Raw genomic sequence first — 19,178 nt, forward strand, 5'->3', positions numbered from 1 at the left:
TTTGGAGTTAAACTAAGATCACAACTTCTACCTCATAAGTTTGAGTATTCTCCTTAACTGTTTGCTGGATAATGTATGGATATTATAGGGAGAAGTTACATGTTAATCACTTCTGGGAGTAAAAGGGTTAAAAGTAACGAACAAACTTGGTGAAAAAGTTAAATTTTCTTGTAAATACCAAGAAATGAGTTCAAATCAAAAGTTTACTTTAAAGCATTTTGTTTCCTTCAATACATTTCAGCAAGCAGTTAATGCAATGAGAAATTTAACAATGAAACAATTATCATTTTTACAAAAATGAAGAATGGTTCCCCAATAAAGACTACTTTGTCTCCAAAAAAAATCATAATTTTATTTTGTTCTGAAGCATCTCAGCAGGGTGAAATCCTAAATCTTAGAACCCTACTAAAATTTAACTGCTAAGCAGTAAATTGTTGTCCAGGTGCCTAAATGAAATAAAAGTCCACCATCTGACCCAAACGCCCTAAATACATGCCTGTCACCATCAGTTATTTTTCATTTACCAAGTCAATGAGAGTGTTAAAGCTCAGAGAGCCAGTCCCTCATGTAAATACATTTGCTTGGAGATATGGGCCCACCATCGCGACACTGATTGGAGACCTGTTATGGGATGAAATATCAACATCATTGTTAGAGAATCTACCCTTCGGTCTTCAGTCCCAAGGGGAGGATAGTTACCTTTTGGTTTGTTCTTTCCCAATCTTAACACAAAGTAGAGATCCAATACTCTGCTTCTTGTGCCCCTGTTGAACTTAACTCTGAGATTTCCCACCCCCTCCTGCCCACCTTGGGATACATCTGCTTTGGGAGGGATTTAGTTAATGGCAGATCCACTCTCAAGTGGGTGGGGGATTCATGCATTTTTGTTGCCTGTCTGAGGGAATGTGGAGCATTGGTCTGGATTTAATGGAATATATGGAGGCTACTCTTTCCACACACATTTATGGGGATTTATTGTGTTTTGGTTGATGAACAAGTAAGGAACAATAATTATCAGTTCACATCATTCTCAGATGGCCACCAAGATTGTTCAAGGAGTGTTTGACCACCTGTTTGTGATTCATATTGTAACAATTTATGATTATTTATGATTGTTATTATAGACCACTTTCATTAATGGCAGCCGGATTAATATTCTTTTGTTTAAATTTAAATTAGCCCTTCTGGCCTCGTTCTCCAGTACAAAATTCAAAAGAATACATTATCTCAAGCGAGGCCAGAAGGGCTATTAATTTAAATTTAAACAAAAGAATATTAATCCGGCAGCCATTTATGAAAGTGGTCTATAATATTTCTAGACAGGGTAAACCAAGCCTTACTGGACAAACACCGCATGGTGTACTCATGAGTCCTGCTGCTGGCAGCAATGGGGCAAGTGCTCTGTAAAGTTTCTTCTGACCATCTTGCGATGATCTGCTTGAGCTGTTATCAACAACCAGTGACATTTCTGCCTTTCCATCAAAGACTAGCGTGTTTAAAATTGTTTCAATGTCCCCTTCAGCCAGTTGAACCTAACACAGTATTAAAAAAAGTTGACATATAATTATGCTTGGACATCACTTGGGTAGAACAATCTTTTACTTGTTGAATTTTCAAGAATTCCAAGTGATTTTAGTTGGTAATATTTGGTACTACAAAAAGTAAATTTTACCAGCAACCAGGTTACTACTTCAAGAAAAAAAACACTGTTTTTCAATTAAATTTACCTTGCTAATCCCTAATTCAGAGATATACTTCCATACATCATAGCATGATGAATAAGATGCATTCCTCTTGGCCAGTGGATCCACATTCATTTGTTCAGCTTGTAAAGCCTGTAATGAACAAAAATACATTAATTTCAAATTTTCAAAAGAGATACTAGTGACAGATAATAAAAACAATTCCAAGACATCCTCAATTGTAACGCTTGATGGTTAATGTTACTTTGTCAGCAAATTTTTTTTAAAATAAAACTAAAGGCAATTTGGTGCTGTTTTGTTATTTGGTGTTAATTGTTATTTACTGAGGTTTGTTCTTTCAAGGGGTGGGAGTTACAGAAATAAGTATACACAGAAAAACAACACAAATTAGGGTGAAAAAATCAACTTTCAAAGGATGCCTATAAAAAGAGAAGTTTTACCACTGTTGGCTATAATTTTTTACCAACCTGGAGAGGGAAGAGTTGGTGGGGGTATAAACTGATTCCCCCTCCCCCTTGTTAATTTTGCTAACTTGTGCCAGATGACAAATTCTACGCATTGAAGCACATCAACTTTGGGAGCCACATCTTGCTTACTGAGAAGTAATTCTGAGATTATGGAACAGCAACTTTCATACCCTTTGTTCTAGATACTTGTGACACTGTTGATTGAGAACATCCACAAATTCTGATTCAAAATCCTGATCACTGTACCAAGCTCCTCCAGTCACTGTTATATCTGGTTCCAAGTTGAACAACATGTACACTTTCTTCCTGGAGGCCTAAAAAGATGGTCATTAAACCTGAGACAATATCCACAGAAAAAAAAACTCTTTTTACCCTGGTTCTTATCACAAAAGAACTTAAAGAAGATTTTCACTGTTTTTATTTGGGTAAGTTTGTAAATATATGGTCTTCTGTTGACTCACAGACCAATTTTTTTTTTTTGGACTTGTGGCACCAAGAAACACATTAAGTTAATGAATTGTGATGGATATTGTAAAAGAGGTGGGATAAATGAGTACTAATGTGCCAGAAAGACAACTGTCTAAAGCCAGAGATGAGGAGAACAGGCTGCAATCTTGTCTTTCCTCAACTTGTGGGCACAAAGATGTCTGGTAATCACTTTCAATCAAAAACAGTCAATGTAAAGTTTTCTGTTGGGAAATTCAACCATATCAATTTAATCCTTTAACTCCCAGAAGTGATTAACATGTAACTTCTCCCTATAATATCATCATCATCTTTTATTTGCCTTATTTTAACAATGAAAATATTTAATTACAACGATAACAGTTTCAAGGTGAGGAGACCCAAGAAGCCACTGGGCTTATGGGAGAGCCACCTCACTTACAATAATAAATCAAGTAAAGAAAAAGTGCTGCAAATGAGCGGCTTGGCCAATTCAGTGATTATTTATCAAGTAAAAACTCTTGCAATTTCGTCTTAAAGCTGAGAAAGTTTGACGAACGAGTGTCTGAAATAGGGAGAGAGTTCCAAATTTTAGGACCTTGGTAGAGAATTGTAAATTGCTTGAGATTTGTACAGCAAAAATGCATTCCCACCATTATCCAAAAAAAAGTTACAAGAATACCCAGACTTATCAGGCAGAAGTTGTTGTCTTGATCCAACACCAAATTCTCATAGCCAATTGACAACAAAATGTATAGGAGCTAGAGGGGAGAATCAACAAAAGATCTGAGGAGTTAATTAAAGGGTTACAATGGTCATGGATGAAATGAGTGACCCACAAAGAACACAACAAAAATTGTGACATATTAATTTTCAGTGGTTTCAAAATGTTTTGAAGTAGGCGGCCGACTCTGGAAAAGTAAGCGGCTGTGATAATGCTGAGATTGTTTGTCACAAGCAGACTGTTATGACCAGAGTAGCCAGTGACATACAATCAAGTAGCTGGCAGAACTCCAGTGGTCACCGGCTTGTTATGAAACCACTGATTTTACAAACAAAAAAAAAAAAATACTTGTAATACTTACAGCAACTGATTTAATGGCTTTAATGAGCTTCTTACTTTCCAAGTTCTTTACAATCTTGTTGACTTGAGTCATTGGTATATTACTTTTGAATCTAATGTCCCTGATCCAGATTCCTAACAAGTAGTGCCACATAAAACATGACAAAATTTCATGCCCACCAGTGATTAAAAAAGAACTTCTTACAATATCACTAACTTTTAAAGCAGAATGGTTAGGAGTAGAAATAAAAATTGAGACTTGTTCAATCTGACACCAAATTCTCAGAGCTGAAATTATAAGAAATGCTCTGCAGAAAGTGTGGAGAAGTGTGGAGTAATGTTATCTAGATTTTGGAAGAGGTTTAAAAGTGATGTCAAGTGATGTTGCTCTAACCAACTGAGCTAACCACCTCCCAGTTAGCTCAATTGGTTAGAGCTCCGGATTGTGTTGTGCGGGAGGTTGAGGGTTCAAGCCCCGGCCGGACCGATACTCATAGTCTTAAAAAAAGTGAGGAGAATTTGCTACCTTTCTATAATAAAAAATGGATAGATATTCTAGTCTTCTCGGATAAGGACGAATAAACTGTAGGTCCCGTCTCCTGCAGGGTTAGGGGTAGGAGACATTAATTTCCCATGCACGAGATTACTGTGTGGTGGATGTCCTCCCCTGGGTGGGATGGGTGGGTGTTGGCCCTGAGAAGCCCCTATGGGGAGTGGTCAATTAACCTATACGTATATGTATGAGAGATGGCCAGTCCCCTGCTAATGGACATGAGTTAAAAAAAAAACAATCAAAGCTATTTTTATTACATTTTTGATAAAAAGTTAAAACATGCAACAGTATTAATGCATGTACCTTTGTTTTGTGCCTCTTCTATAATCTGATAAACAAGTTTCTCTTCTAATTCAAATCCTTTAGTTTTTCTGTTGAAGAGAGGTCATAATATTAATCTATCAATAAATACCCATTGTATGTCCACTTGATAGTTTGACAGTTTTTATATCAGTCTGTAGTTATCAGGTAATATTTCAGCCTGACAGCAAACTTATTAGCTCATTTACCAAAATGAGCATGGCCATAACTAAAAAATTCTTCCCATCCACCACACTGGAGAAAATCTGAAGAGAAGTTATTTCACTGCATTGTTGTATAATTCTCTTCACACTCTATCTACAAACTAATATTGACTAAACAAGGAAAAGGGAAATACAGGTATTATATTGAGAACAGCCATTTACAGATCTAGAACACAGGGGAAAAATTCTTGGGTTCTGCAGATCTCGACCTGTTCTCTCTCTATGACTAGACATTCAAAGCTTCTCATCTTCAGGAACTCAACATCTGTTATTGACTCCAAATTTGTTGCCCTACATGGGGTGATCTACAACTTTCTTTGCTGCTGTTATCTAGCCATATTTAATTTGATCTTACCCTTAAGAAATTAAGAAAATGAGAGGCTAAAACTTACGTTGTTGCTTGGGCATCTTTGTATCTGTATAAAAGTTGTGTACCACTTTTAAGAAGTTCAATCCTACCCTACCGCGAAAGAATTGTCGAAAGTTAGAAAAACAAACTTGCTAACATAACGAATTTCTGTGTACTCGTGAGGCTGCGTCATTAATTTCTAATAATTAAGTGTACATTTTACCCAAATATTCGTCTTAGTTTCCTTCGAAATAGTTAAACTATTCAATGTCAAACATGTTTGTTGAAACGAGGAGATAATAAGCATAAATTCTGAAACTCAGCTGAGCGATTCTAGCCAAGACTCACCATTGAGAGAAGTCTGTTTATGGCCGTGACTCTTTGCTGCGGTGGAATATTTGGCATATCCTGCGAAATAATCTGATCTGTTATTCCTTTAGGACTCTCTTTGCAAAGCTGGACAACTCTCTCTTCTAAATCCACGGCATCTACAGCCTCTTGCTTGATAACCACATCGGCAACCGCCATCTTACCTCGGCTCTGTGACCACGCGATGTTTTGGCTTGGAAACCAAGCCAAACGCACATGTAATCTTCAAATTTTTTAACATTTGAAGGAGCTAGTTTGAGCTCTCATCTACCACCAAGCTGTTTCTGGTTGTGATTGTGTGAGTTACTTGATTACTTGAGTCATATGGAAGACAACGACTCTTGCACTTGCTCTCTCGAAGAAGCAAGGTCGACCTTTCTTCGCACTCTATTAAAAGTTGACCCCAACGATTCTGAAGATTTTGTTGAATGGGTTATGGAACATTGTTCTAATGCATATACCAGTAAACATTCCGGAGAAACTATTGATGACACTTTGAATTGGGCAGAGAAAAGGTTAAAAAAGATCGCAAAGGACATTAAAAGGATAATTCCACTGCAAGGAGTACTGGACACAGAAAAGATTAGACACCCTGAAGAAGGAAAGGTAAGAGTTCTCTGGAGTAAGAGTGAGCTAAAAGTACCAACAATTTTGTTAAGGGAAAACAAATCACAATTTTTATACCTCTCTGTTTTTTATTCACTGCAGGGCCTAGCGTGTCAACCTTCAACCACAGTGCATGTTGACTCATTCTTGTATAGCGATGAAGACATCGATAGACTTTGTGATGAAGGAAAAATGAGTCGTAACTACTGTAAACAATGTGGCTCTCACAATACCGCCCCACTAAGTATGTGAGTTATAATACACGACTCAGGCAGTCAGAGGGCCAATAACTAAAATCAACCAATCAAAATGCTCTATTGCCGGTCAATATTCTCTCAGTATTGGACCAGGCACTGTCCCGAATGATACCGCACTTGTGTCCCTTTGAACTTCAGTCGTATAATAAATCTCTTATTAACCAAGCTTGCTCGGGACCGTACTGCAAGAATATCGGCCCTCGTTCTTTTTTGTACAGACCTTGCTGCGCTCAGTCCATACTGTCAAGACCTCGGGCCGATATTCTCCCAGTACGGCCCTCGCACTTGGTTAATAAGATATATATATTTGCTATTAATTATAATTTTTATTGATATTTAACCCTTTGATCCCTAAGTAGCATCTCCTTACTATGGCACTCGTGAATCGCACATCAAGATTTCAAGAATAAAAGAAATGATTACCAACTGAAAAAGCTCTTGATTGTTAAACAAAGTCTCTTTGTCAACTCCTTACAAAATATATGGAAAAAAAAAATTCAAGAATTATTGTTTAGCTAACACCGTGACAAAGCAATACTCATGTTATTGTTGTTACAGTATTTTCTCAACTGTTAGAAAGATACAACTCGTACCAACTCAACTACTTTATTAACTGACGTAATAATCTTATTACGGAGTGATACCAATAACCAATACAATAACTAACCTCTTATCCTAGAGCCGTCTATAAAACTATAACCTCAGTACACTACTGCACAACTCACAGTTCTCTTTAGAGATCCTTGTAACTTATCGACATCCACGGTACTTTTCTCACTGAAGCCTTCCACATGGCTGACGATTCCAATAACAGTAAATAATTCCAACAACTCTCTGTAGTCCGGCTCTGTAATAACACCAGCTCCTCTGGGCTCTTCACGACAGCACTAACTCACTAAAAAAGGTCTAACTTTAACCGATCGCAACTCCTTATATATGTTTTACAAAATGTTCTAGAATATTTTAGAGATCTGTTACAGTAACACAACTGTTTTTAGTATCATTACATTACTATTGCATCATAACAAAATATGCTGACAAAGGGTTCTAGAAAGTTCTATTAAAAGTTCTCAATGAGTCAGCATGACTAAGCATTCTTGAAACTTCTTCATTTCTATTTTTAGCAATTCTGTAATGCAACACACTCTCCATAACATTGTAATGTACTTTTTACAGCTTTCATCTCCCATTCATCGTCACTTGTGCAGTTAAAATTCATATTTCAAGCAGCTCTTCCTTCCATTGCAACAAATCTAGCAGATAGGTTGTTAGTTGATGTTGGCTCCAGACTGGGTGCTGTTCTTTATGGGGCAAGTACTTTCATGTGTTTTGTTTTTATCATTAGATTTATAACTATTCTAAACCAATAATGTTGCAATTACCACAACTTACTGATGTCAGAAACGTACTATGAAAAAATTGTTTGCCAATGACAGAGATCTATATAATTGTAATAAGTATGTGCAAAAAAAAACATTGATTGGTGTAGAAAACATTTAAGGGACCTGTCACCTACTACAGGGGGAGGGCTGGTGTACTGAGCAATAGAGGTTGATTACATTTTGTGCAACCAAAAAGGAGAGGGTCACCAAAAATTTAAGCTTAGGGTGGGGAGGATCATAACTTTTTTGGATCACATGAGAGGGTGGATGATAATTTTTTCTACATGAAATTGGGCAAGGGTATGTAAAAACTACGACTGGTTTTAAAAAATTGTACCAGCCTCACTTCCCCCCCCCCCACCCCCCCACATCTAAAAAATAACAGGTTCCAAATTCTGCACTTGTGCTTAGAAGCCCACAGTCTAAGTCTCTGCAGCATGAATCAGTAAGAAGGATCACCACTCCCCCCCCCTGGATGGAATGCTAGTCCATTGCAGGTTACACCCAGCATTTTGTCAGGCTCTGGTGACATTTCAGGGATACCCCATTTATTTACTCCTCGGTGAAAAGAGGCATGTTGAAAGTAGATTCTCTTGCCTAAGCACACAGCAGAATTACCCAGCCAGGTCTTGAACTTGAGCCTCTCAACCCCAAGTGCAGCATGCAAACTCTTATCTAGCCACCATGCCTCTCACAAGTATGGTACATAGTTTACATGATTGTATAAAATGTTTTTTTTTTTTTGTTTGTTTACTCACAGGCTTATCATTTCAGTCCAATAAAGAAGATTGTTGGAGTTGAAATTAACTTGGAGCTGTGCAATTTACAACAAGAAATAACAGAAAAGTACAGAATGCATGATCGGGTTGAGGTGAGTTTGTTGAACTGAAAAATAATAGGACTGGTAAAGATTGGAATTATTTGCATGCCAGCTTCCAAAAAGGCCATGAGATTCACAGCCCAATCACACCATCAGTTACTTAGTGTTTTACTGTGGAACTGTAATTTTATTTTAGTAATAACAATTGATCATAAATTAGTGAAATTCTTTTCTGAGCACTTCAAATAGAAACTGATCGTCAGGAGCGACCATTGTGTTTTTAAAACAAGGTATTTAGGATAAACTGCTGATAAGTGTCATGAGAGTAAAGTTTGTTCTATCCAACATTTTATGGAAACATGATGTGAAATGACAAGTGCTCTTTTTTTATCTAAGATTAGACATGCTGATATTTGTAGTGAGCAATCCCTCATGGAACAAGGTATGACAGTGATCACACTTGTTGCAAAAAATAACTTAAAATTTTTATCACTGATAACTGGGAGTGGAAAGAAAGTATTCTTAGGGAAGTACAGTTGCTGAGCAGCTTTTTTCCAACCCTGCTCACACCACTTTGCCTCTTGCTCTGAATTTTCAATTTTTTTTTTTTTTTTTGCTTAAAGCAAGCAAGGGGTTGTACTGGTCATATGATAGATAATCTTTATCTACTGTCAGGTTTACAAGGCTTACAAATAACAATGTATCTAGCATAAAGTGCTAGACAACAAAATGTTATACACCAAGGTGAAAGTAGATATCCACCACTTTCACCAACTCTGAGGGGAATGATTGTTTTAGTTTAGACTGCAAATATACCAATAAATTAGTTTTAATTATTTCTTTCAAAATGATCCGAAATTAAACTCTTGATGCACAATTTTGTCTCTTTGGCTGCCCATTGGTGAAAAGTACTTGCAATTCACTTCCAAACTAGCCAATCAGCAGGCATGAAATGCATATATTCACTTGTCTGGTATATAGTAAGTAAAGTCTGTTTACGAGCCTAGTGGCCCATTAGGCCGGTGCTTAACTCCGGTTTCTGTAGCATGAAGCGACTAAGAGTATTTCGACTCCCCCCTGGATGGGATGCTAGTCCATTGCAGGGTTACCCCCAGCATTAAATTGCCGGTACCCATTTATACACCTGGGTGGAGAGAGGCACTGTGGGAGTGAAGTGTCTTGCCTAAGAACACAACACAATGTCCTGGCCAGGGCTCGAACCCGGACCACTCGATCCGGAGTCGAGCGCACTAACCATGAGGCTACCACACCTCCACATGTGTGGTATATACTAATTAATAATTATTTACTGAAGTGGAAGTGGATATTTACTGGACGGCAAAGTGGCGAGGTAAATATCCAGTGAGCCACAGACACTAAAAGGTGAATAGTTGTCCTAGTATATCCTATAAAGGATGATTTTAACTTATTTATTCCTGCAACAGTAACAATATTTTTTAGTGGAAATTCTGCACAGTCGTTACTTGAAGGTGGAAAGCAAACTAAGGATATTCAGAGTTTGAGTAACCCCCATTTTAGAATTTACTGTCTAATAGTTATTCTAAACTTTTTTCTGCAGCTGACATTGTGATTCTCAACAATGTGTTTGAGTTTTTTTTATCAACAGATCAGCAAATAAGGTAGGAAAAATTAGAATAATCAATGTTCTTTATCTTTTCAGTTGTATCTAAAACCTAAAAAAAAAGTGTGGGTAACTCCACATCCTTTCCAAAATGTACTGAGAGAACTTCAACTGTGGTAGGAGAAACATTGAGTCATTTTCTTTATGCACAGAACCTGGAAATTCATCAGAGAGCATGTGATAAAACCAGGATGTATTTTAGTCACTGTTCCAAGTCTTGAAGAAGCCACAGTGTTCAACTATAAGGTACATAGTGCTAATTGATATAATTGCTTGTTTTGCAAACCCTTTGGCTTAATTTAGGGGTGTTCATGCTTCTACTGAGAGGGGAATGGTTTAGTTGAAACAAATATTTCTGTTCTCTCACTTCCTACAGCCCTGTATTGATGTCAACAGTTGGGTAAAGCCATGTACAGTTAACTATGATGTACCAGAAATTTCTCTTTTAGAAGAAGACTTGGATGAAGTACAGAACATTTTCTTTTATCAAGTGAAATAAAAAAAAATGTATTCTTGTAAGTTCAATAAGTTCGATAACCAGTGTACAAAACATTAATGGTAAACTAAATTAATTTTTTTATTTGGATCTTATGCTTCATGAAATCTACAGTAAATGCTGAACAAGTTAAGTTACCAAAACTTTTGTTTCATTATTTACAATTAGACTTGCTTGGAACATGATTGATGTCTGAATTTGTCAGGTATGGCATATGTACAGCAAAGAATACTAATTCACAACAGATATGTTTGGGTAAATGCTTTGAATAGCCTATCGAAATTCCAGATGTCTAAAATTTCATTTGCCCACAATTGAGGACATGCACCTCCTAACAAAGTAATAAGTTAGTGCAGAATGATTTGTAATATCCTAATGTGAACAAGAATAATTAGTTACAAACACTCAAAAATCACCCATTAGCAGAGCTGCATCTTAGAAAATTAAAACAAATAACAGGTAATGAATGCTAGCTATCACTGCAGAATTCACTTTCCACTTTATCTTCATTTGCACTGTGAAAAGTTTAACATTTGATTAGTAATTACATATCAATATTTATTTGTCCTGCAAACTGAAGATGTTATCAAATTTGAATAAGCAAAGCTATATAATAATGAAAAATGGATTGCATGCAGGAAGAGAGTGTGAATACAGTTACCAACAGTGCAGTATGTACAGAATTAATAAATATTGTAACTCAAATCGCACTCCACACAGCTTCTCCCTAAAAAAAAAAACCTATTTATAAAGAAATGATATATAATCTCTCCTTTGGAGGTTCAGACTGCCCTAATGTTTGACAAATCGCCATCATCTTTAATTTTACTGCAACCAGACTCTATTTCAACTACTAGTCTAATTTCATGTTGAACAATGCCAAGTACATTATAGCTCTTCAGAGAGAGGAGAAAAACCTTAAAGCCAGCAAATAACATTTCAACTGAAGAACTAAAAAAAAATCAATTTTAGCCACAGCAAACATCTGCTAATTCAAATAAAGACTGAGAAACAACTTCTCCAGAGGCTAATCAACCAGTTTGCCATTACCAAACACATTAATTGATCTACTTAATCTTAGTGGTACCACCGTCTAACCAACATAAGCTGCCTACTCCAACACAACCTTGATAGGCAAAGCCCCTTTTTATCAAGATATAGGAATGGTCTATAATTGCAGCAAAAGCAGCACCCTTGGATGCCACTATGCTGATAGTCTAAGACCCCCATGAAAAACATCCTGTCTACAGCCAAGATGTAGTGATCACTAGACCTTATATGCATCTTAGCAAACTACCAGAAGCATGGAAAAAGTAAAACTCAGTTTATTCCTCAATCTTCTTCCTTCTCCAACTGTCATTCTGTTATTAATCATCCCCCTTTTTTCACCATTTGCCTCTCTTTGCCCAATCTTTAGGAGTCCAGTGTAAACAGGTTGGATCAATGCGAATCTTCCTCTTTACCATGGCTCTTCTATGTCCATCAAGAATTTCTTTGGAAAGATTCAGAATATACTGTCCTTTGTAATAGTGAATGATTCCCAGATGCTGAAGAGTAGAGACAACGTCTTCTTTTCTTATACTTGTCATCTCGCAGATGTCACTATTAAAAGAAAAAGAAAAAAAGTTGATTGAAATCCTGTATGATGTATGGTTGGGAGAACTTTAAATTAACTTAAATGAGAAAGCATCTATGGCTCTCTTACTTGATAGTAATTGCAGGCGGAGTACCATCTTCTCCAGCCTTAAGTGAAACAAGAATTTCCAGAATGGTCTGTGACCAGTAACTGCGGTATGAGAGCAGTCCTAAATCTGAAAGAGGTTTCTCTGGAGTCCCTGTTTTCCCCTCAAACTTTGAAAGCTCGTAACCTGCAGAGATAAAACATGATTGATAATAAGTTTAAAGCAAAAAAAAAATTGTTAAGTTTGAGCACTTGGAAAAGAAGTAAGAATCAGAACCCTATTTCCCAATCTTGCCAGCAGCCTTTCAAATGATTTAATCCATTGACCCCTAAGAGTGACATCTAATTTCTCCTTACAATATTACCCCAGAAACAAACATTAAGGTCAGGAGAATAAAGAAAATGATCACCAAATAAAGGAGCTCTTGATTGTTAAACAAATTCTTCTTGTCAGCATAGTAGGAAATGTATGGAGAACAGTATGGAGATTAGGCATACTGATGCTTGAGTGTAAAAGGCTTTACTCACTGAATTCTATAAGGAGCTTGCCATAGCCCATTCTCTGATACTGTGGTAGGGTTAAGATGCAGGCCACATTATAATCCTCTGATGATTCTTTCTCCTGTAAAAATCACACAACTGTTACAAGGTCTACATGATAAAAGAGTGTTAAACCTTTGAATTTTTTCTATTTGATTTCTTCTGGGCTTTCAACATGACAACATGACATTTCATGCAGGTGATTTCGCAGTTCAACTTTCCCATCTACAAAACTCTTTTCTTGTGACATGATGCACTGGAATCAAGCTTAAACTGTTACAGTGAAACCTAAACTGTGACCAAATTTTAAACTCAACAACTTCAACATTAAGTTGTGTCCCTTTTAACTTTGCAAGCAAACTCCTGCCTATTTTGATTGCTGCACCATGCCTCAGTTGTTCACCATTCACAAGATAATCCACAGGATGAGTCTCTATCCAGTAGAAAACACAGTATGTTTTGTTACTGCTTATTCACTCAATAGAAATTTATACAAAGGAACAGAGTTACCCACCCTTCAAGCAACTAGGCTGAGATAAGCATTTTCAGGCACACCTTCCATAAAACCAGCCAAAAACAGGTGTACTGTAAAGGATACCTTTAATTTTTGCCCAAAAAATATATGCAAAAGTCCTTGCCTTAGAAAAATATCCCACTATGTGAAAACCAATTGAGTCATATTCAGTCATCACATAAAACAGGAAAGGATCAGTGTCGTAGTACAATGTCTTATGATCCAAGAACATCTTGGCCAGAAGACACAAATTTTGAGCATAAATCTAGAACAAAAAACATGAACATTAAAATCACAGGTTACACACTCAAATATATATAGCTGAAGAGTTCCCTTGAAAATCCCTCTGTGATATACTCATTTACCTGCCCTTCATAATTGTCTCTCATTTGGAATTCTTCTATTAGTAACCTTCAATTGTACTAGAGTTCATCACGGTTCATTAGTAACTGTACCAACTTTGTAGGCAAATTATTCCCCCCTCCCTCCCTCCCCACCTTTGCCACAAAAACAAACCTTAAGGCATAGTATAGTATTGTGAAGTAGGATGTAATTGCTGATGAAAAGGTGCAGAGAAACTTGTCCACCCCTTCCCTATTTTTAGATGTTGCGACAGTGACTTAGTGCGCTGGCCTCCAGGGCAAGAGGTCTGGGTTCCAGACCTGGCTGGGTCATAGTGTTGTGTTTTTGGGCAAAACACTTTATCTGAACAGCACCCCTCTCACATTGCACATAAATGGGTATTGGCAAATTGTCGGAGAAGCTTGATGAAATGCTGGAGGGTAACCTTGCAATGATCCAGCAGGGGGGGGGGTGGATCCCATCCAGGGAGGAGAAGAAATATTTCTTGTCACTTCATGCTAAAGAAACTGCAATTAACTCTTGCTGGGTGGGGGCATTTGTCTCGAGACTTAACCCACTTTCAAATGAAGAGGCTAATATTTGATTTTTATCATTTGACAGGCCCACATCTTAAGTTGGTGAATAAAGTAGCTCATGACACCCTGCAGCCTTAGCCATTACACTTTGTGCATAATTTCAGACATAGGAGACAACTGTTCCCCAAATAAGAGAAAACAGAGTTTAAAAAAGTTTTCTCTTTTCCCTGTTAAATAAAGAAGTTGTATGCCCAGAGAGAAATAAAAATACTATACATACCTTGTTCTTTCTTCCATCAATTTCAAAGAAAGATACTGATCCTTTTCTATAAATTTCATTTCCTGGAGGGTGACGCAACTTACACTTTTCCTGTAAGTTAAGGGCAGACAACCATCAAAATAAAGTCACTATGCACTTTTATCCCTATCACATAGATCTAGAAAATCTCCCATTGCACGTCCCTGGAATGGTGATAGAAAGGGGAGAAATGATGAAGTCAGAATTATTATTGTTATCACTAATATTATCAAATTATTATTCTCCAATTGGAATTTTGAATTTTTGAAGATATATTTTGAAAGATTTATATTTCAAACTGTTTGGCAATGCCTTTAGAAACAAAGGGCTAAGCATTGTGATTAATAAATGCACTCATTGGTAATTCTTTGCACAAAAATAATTTTTATCCTTCCATACCTTGTGTCTTTTTAGACAGTGGAAGCTCTTGATGTATTTCAGGCAAAATTCACAAAGGTAAACAACAGATTCCAGTGTGAGTTCTTGTGGGTATGGTGAGAAATACCAAGGTTTAATTCGAAATTTACCCAGTTGAACCATTTTGATGTTTTTCATTCTTGTTACAATATCATCATGGCTACGATCTTGGACCATACTTCCTGTCTGCCGCATACTTCCTGTCTTAGGTGGGGTGCTTGGTAAGTCTTTTGGACTATCTTGTGAATCAATCTAGTAGAAAAAAAAAAGGGAGAGTTTTATGATGTAGCAATTTTCAAACAATGTTAAAGGATTGAACTTTTTTTGGCTGTTCTTGAAAACTCCTGCCACCTTAAAACCTAATCAAAGGTGACTTTAAAATCAATGACCACTTAGTCACCTTTTACCTTCCTATACCTGACATATACATTTTATGCATTTCATTTTTCTTCCCCTTTTCTTTTTGTGAAATGTGTAGCAGCTAAAGGGGAGCAATCAACAATCAAATCTTGGGAGTTAAAGGGTTAATTTTTCCTTGGCTCCTATACTAAAGTTCACTTTCAAGTTTGATCTGATGAACCAATTTGATTACTTTGGTTCAGGTTTCACGACAGTAAATAAGAAGTACTCTGCTCATTAAAGCAGGAGTGTCCATGTATCACCCAAAACCAGTGTTGATGAACTTCTGCACATTGATTTAGGCAATAATATCAACTATTAACATTCCTATCATCTACATAAAATCTTGGTTAACACCACATCCTCAAGACAAAGCAATTTCCACTACAGTTAAGGACCAGATCTACTTATCTCCAGAGCTCCCAATAATACAGTAGGAGTTCATCCTTCTACTTTTAAGATCTCAAAAGTAATTTTCCTTATTCTCTGCCATACAATTTTCATGATGTAAGTTCAGAGAATTTGGTATTAGATCAACTGATTAACCCCTGATTGATATTCTTCTTTATTCTCATCCCTTGTCTCCTTGATATTGCATTGATATGGTAAGGAGAAATTCTCTCTTGATCACTCATGGTAGTTAGAGAGTTAATAAAAAGAATGAAATTTTAACACTTCTCCTTTCTGTAGTGTTTTACCTCATCACTAGACTTATCCATGGCATTAGCTTTTCTTTTACGCCCCACTGGTGCCTTAGGTCGTCCAGACCCCACACCATTCACCAGTTCCCTGTCAGGTGAACAAGGCCTTGAACCAGCTCCTTTATTAATTTTCTTAGTGTCCTCTTTCTTTGGCATTTGAAGCCTGTTCAGATCCAGTCGCTCTTCTTCAACCCATTCATCAAGCCTTTTGTTGACTAAAAAGCACAAAAAGTTAGTATAACAAGAGATTCTTGTATACCAAAAGCTTAGGAGTCATAAGCAGTAGTTAATTTTGCAGTTGAAAAAGAATGGCAGTTGTAAGTAGAAGAAGTTGATGTGTCTACATCATATTTGTCCTGATCTTAATTTTAATTTAAGTCATACTTCGGTGAAAACAGAAAAATTAAGCCTTGAACTAAATTAGGAAAAAAGAAACCCTCTATACCTTTGATTAACATTCTACTTCAAATTTGAATGTGAAAGTTTTATTTTTCAAGGACCTTGTCCTGGTTCAATCATCTACTTCAAGTACTAAATAATCTCCATTTGGTCTACATGGTCTAACTAATCTCTATTTAAGGTGATTCCTCAGTATTGCATTGTGTATCCTGTACTGCGCATAAAAGTCAAGTAATCAGGCAAATAAGCAAGTGCAAATTCTGAGAACATGGTATTGTTTTTCAATCAATTGACCAGGCAAAGAGGTACGATGGTCTTTAATTCTTGAACAAGCATGGTGACCTGTATTTTTTATTGCATATTTTTCATGTACAAATTGTCCCCCTCAAATTGGAGAAATTAAAAAAAAATTCATCGGTGGGAAAAAAAGACATAGCTTTAAGTAAGCATGAAACCTGTTACATGATGATGCAAATTTTGGCCTTGAAAGAAACAACTCAAGTAACATCTTCAGTCAATGTCAAATAAAATTACGTTATTTTTTCACAAATTATATGTCAAATTGTTCTGTGCATTCAAGACTTTCTACCTATCAAGTATTTTCAAGTGTAGGCTTAAAGACTCTTGCTCCTAGCTACTGCAGAATACACCATGAACAGATGAAATGACATGCTTGATTAGTACCAGTACAGGCATGAATGGGGAAAGATTGGCCCATCAAATCTCTTAACAAGCAGTGTGGCCCATCTTTTTTATTGTATATTTTGAAACAAACATTGGTAGTGAACATCTAAGGAAGCTTAAAAAAAATGTTTGACAATTTTTTTTTTCCTGAGGAATCACCTTCACACGCCACGCGGACCTATCTTTGGGGAAGCAAGGAGTTATGGGATTGAAAATCCTCTATCCGCCATCTTGAATTTTCAAAGATAAGAAATTTCAAAATTATTTAACTTTAAACAGCCAGTTCTTTACATGAATAAATAAAAAGTAAATTCGGCAAAACACTTCAATGGCACCTAACGATATCGAGTCCTCCCCTGCTCGTAAAAGAATTCAAAAGTCCTTTTCACTCAAGGGGCAAGGAGCCCGCGAAAATATGCTACAGCTTTTTAAAACAATACACAAATTATTTCGTACTCACAGTCGATATAATGCACATAATAATGAGTAGAACCACTCGGCAATTCTTTCTTGCTGAGTATTTCAGCCAAAGCTATGGAAAAAAAGGTAGGCTGTAAGCATAAGAACAATACTTTCGGCCCTACTTACAGCTACACTTTCACTTCTAAAGAAATTAATTTACTTACGCCATTCGTCAGAACCACTCATTTTTACCGGCATTCTACAACCCTCTAACACCTCCATCTACAAGAAAAAAACAATTTTTAAGATCATTTGAAGGGTGATCGATTCAGTAGACATGTGAAATATTAATCTTTCTGTACCGAAGTTTCACCGTTTGCCTCCGCCATCTTTGATTCCTAGCTTGTCGCCATTACTATACGACAATGTCTAACAACGAACTTTTCCGTTGAATCATCGAACGAACGAACATGGCCGATATTATATCGATCGATTGTTTCACCGCTGAGTTAGGCTCAGGCTTCCACGGTCACTGTTGGGTTTTTATCACCAAATCCTGATGTCGAGCCCTAAAGCAAAAGGTTCGAGCTTCTTTGCTGCCGTGATTAGGCCTGTGCTGGAAATTTGCCCACTAGAATGCCAAAAAGTTGCTAAGAAATGCCAAAATCCAAAAGTTACTGCCTAAATTTCAAAAGTTGCTACCTTGTTACTTTTATAAAAACGTTGATTAAGGCTTTATTTTTCGTTATTCACAAAAATAACCAACAACAGTCAAGGAAAATAGCTTGAAAGTAGGCTCTAAAGAATTGCTTGCAAATATGGCCGATATTTAAGGATTCAAGACTAATGACGGAACAAAACACAAGATTCGTTTTACGTCCTGCCGAACGTCATTTTTAGTTAGAATATTGGATAAAGATCGCAATAGGCTTGCGAAACGTTGTCAAGCGTGGTTACGCGTCAATCTCTTCTTTTTTAATGAAATCGTCGACTTTTTCGTGCTTGATATGTGCTCTAAACCTATATTTTGCTCAAAAATTGCTCAGAAGGGCAAAAATTGCTCGAAGTCGGCTCCAAACATCAAAAGTAATTAGTTGCTAAAAAGTTGCCGAGCACAATCGGGACAAGCCTAGTCGCGATCGCCCTTCAAGTTGTGTTGAAATAGGGTTTATTTTTGGAAGGGGGAAGATAGACTTAGAATCGCTCCTCAAAATGTTATCTATTCTGCGGTTTTCAGAACAGCGAAAATCTCTACAATAGGTCGTGGAAGAGACAATACCGTTTAATTTCTTAATTACCTGGTGAATAGCTTTCAATTCACAAACAAATTATTTATCTTAAATATCGATGATATTTGCTCTGGGAATCCAGAATAATTTCTTTAAGATGTGCTTTTACACGTCTCCAGCGTTCCTTTGAGGTGCGTGACAAGAGTCACGCACTAAAATACTCGAGTCAAAAGTTGAGAAGTTGATTTGATTTACATTTGAACCTATTTCCTCATAGAAATAATTCAATTGCACTCGAAGAAAATTTCTCTCTGTCAACCTAAGTAAGAAAGATATTTTTTAAACGATTTTTGTCATTGTA

General features: G+C 36.7%; 3 protein-coding genes across 3 annotated transcripts; 1 reads left to right on the forward strand and 2 right to left on the reverse strand.

Annotated features, from left to right (window-relative positions):
• Window positions 1-189: 189 nt before the first annotated feature.
• Window positions 190-5,631, reverse strand: LOC111327985 (DNA-directed RNA polymerase III subunit RPC6). Its single transcript, XM_022932318.2, has 8 exons — window positions 5,452-5,631; window positions 5,147-5,214; window positions 4,534-4,601; window positions 3,700-3,812; window positions 2,341-2,484; window positions 1,728-1,835; window positions 1,341-1,532; window positions 190-621 (listed from the first exon to the last, which is right to left on the reverse strand). Exons 1-8 carry the CDS (start codon window positions 5,629-5,631, stop codon window positions 541-543), a joined length of 954 nt encoding a protein of 317 aa, XP_022788053.2. The 3' UTR covers window positions 190-540.
• Window positions 5,632-5,796: 165 nt separating this feature from the next.
• LOC111327986 (uncharacterized) lies at window positions 5,797-10,766 on the forward strand. Its single transcript, XM_022932320.2, has 8 exons — window positions 5,797-6,078; window positions 6,181-6,322; window positions 7,512-7,645; window positions 8,478-8,588; window positions 8,934-8,979; window positions 10,117-10,177; window positions 10,332-10,425; window positions 10,556-10,766. Exons 1-8 carry the CDS (start codon window positions 5,797-5,799, stop codon window positions 10,676-10,678), a joined length of 993 nt encoding a protein of 330 aa, XP_022788055.2. The 3' UTR covers window positions 10,679-10,766.
• On the reverse strand, window positions 10,732-18,073 carry LOC111327983 (histone acetyltransferase KAT5). Its single transcript, XM_022932316.2, has 10 exons — window positions 17,951-18,073; window positions 17,813-17,870; window positions 17,647-17,718; window positions 16,101-16,318; window positions 14,986-15,255; window positions 14,569-14,658; window positions 13,535-13,675; window positions 12,885-12,978; window positions 12,381-12,543; window positions 10,732-12,277 (listed from the first exon to the last, which is right to left on the reverse strand). The coding sequence occupies exons 1-10, from the start codon at window positions 17,975-17,977 to the stop codon at window positions 12,061-12,063; spliced, it is 1,350 nt and encodes a 449-aa protein (XP_022788051.2). The 5' UTR covers window positions 17,978-18,073; the 3' UTR covers window positions 10,732-12,060.
• Window positions 18,074-19,178: the final 1,105 nt, after the last annotated feature.

The sequence above is a fragment of the Stylophora pistillata genome, chromosome 6 (assembly GCF_964205215.1).
Source record: "Stylophora pistillata chromosome 6, jaStyPist1.2, whole genome shotgun sequence".
Classification (NCBI taxonomy): domain Eukaryota; kingdom Metazoa; phylum Cnidaria; class Anthozoa; order Scleractinia; family Pocilloporidae; genus Stylophora; species Stylophora pistillata.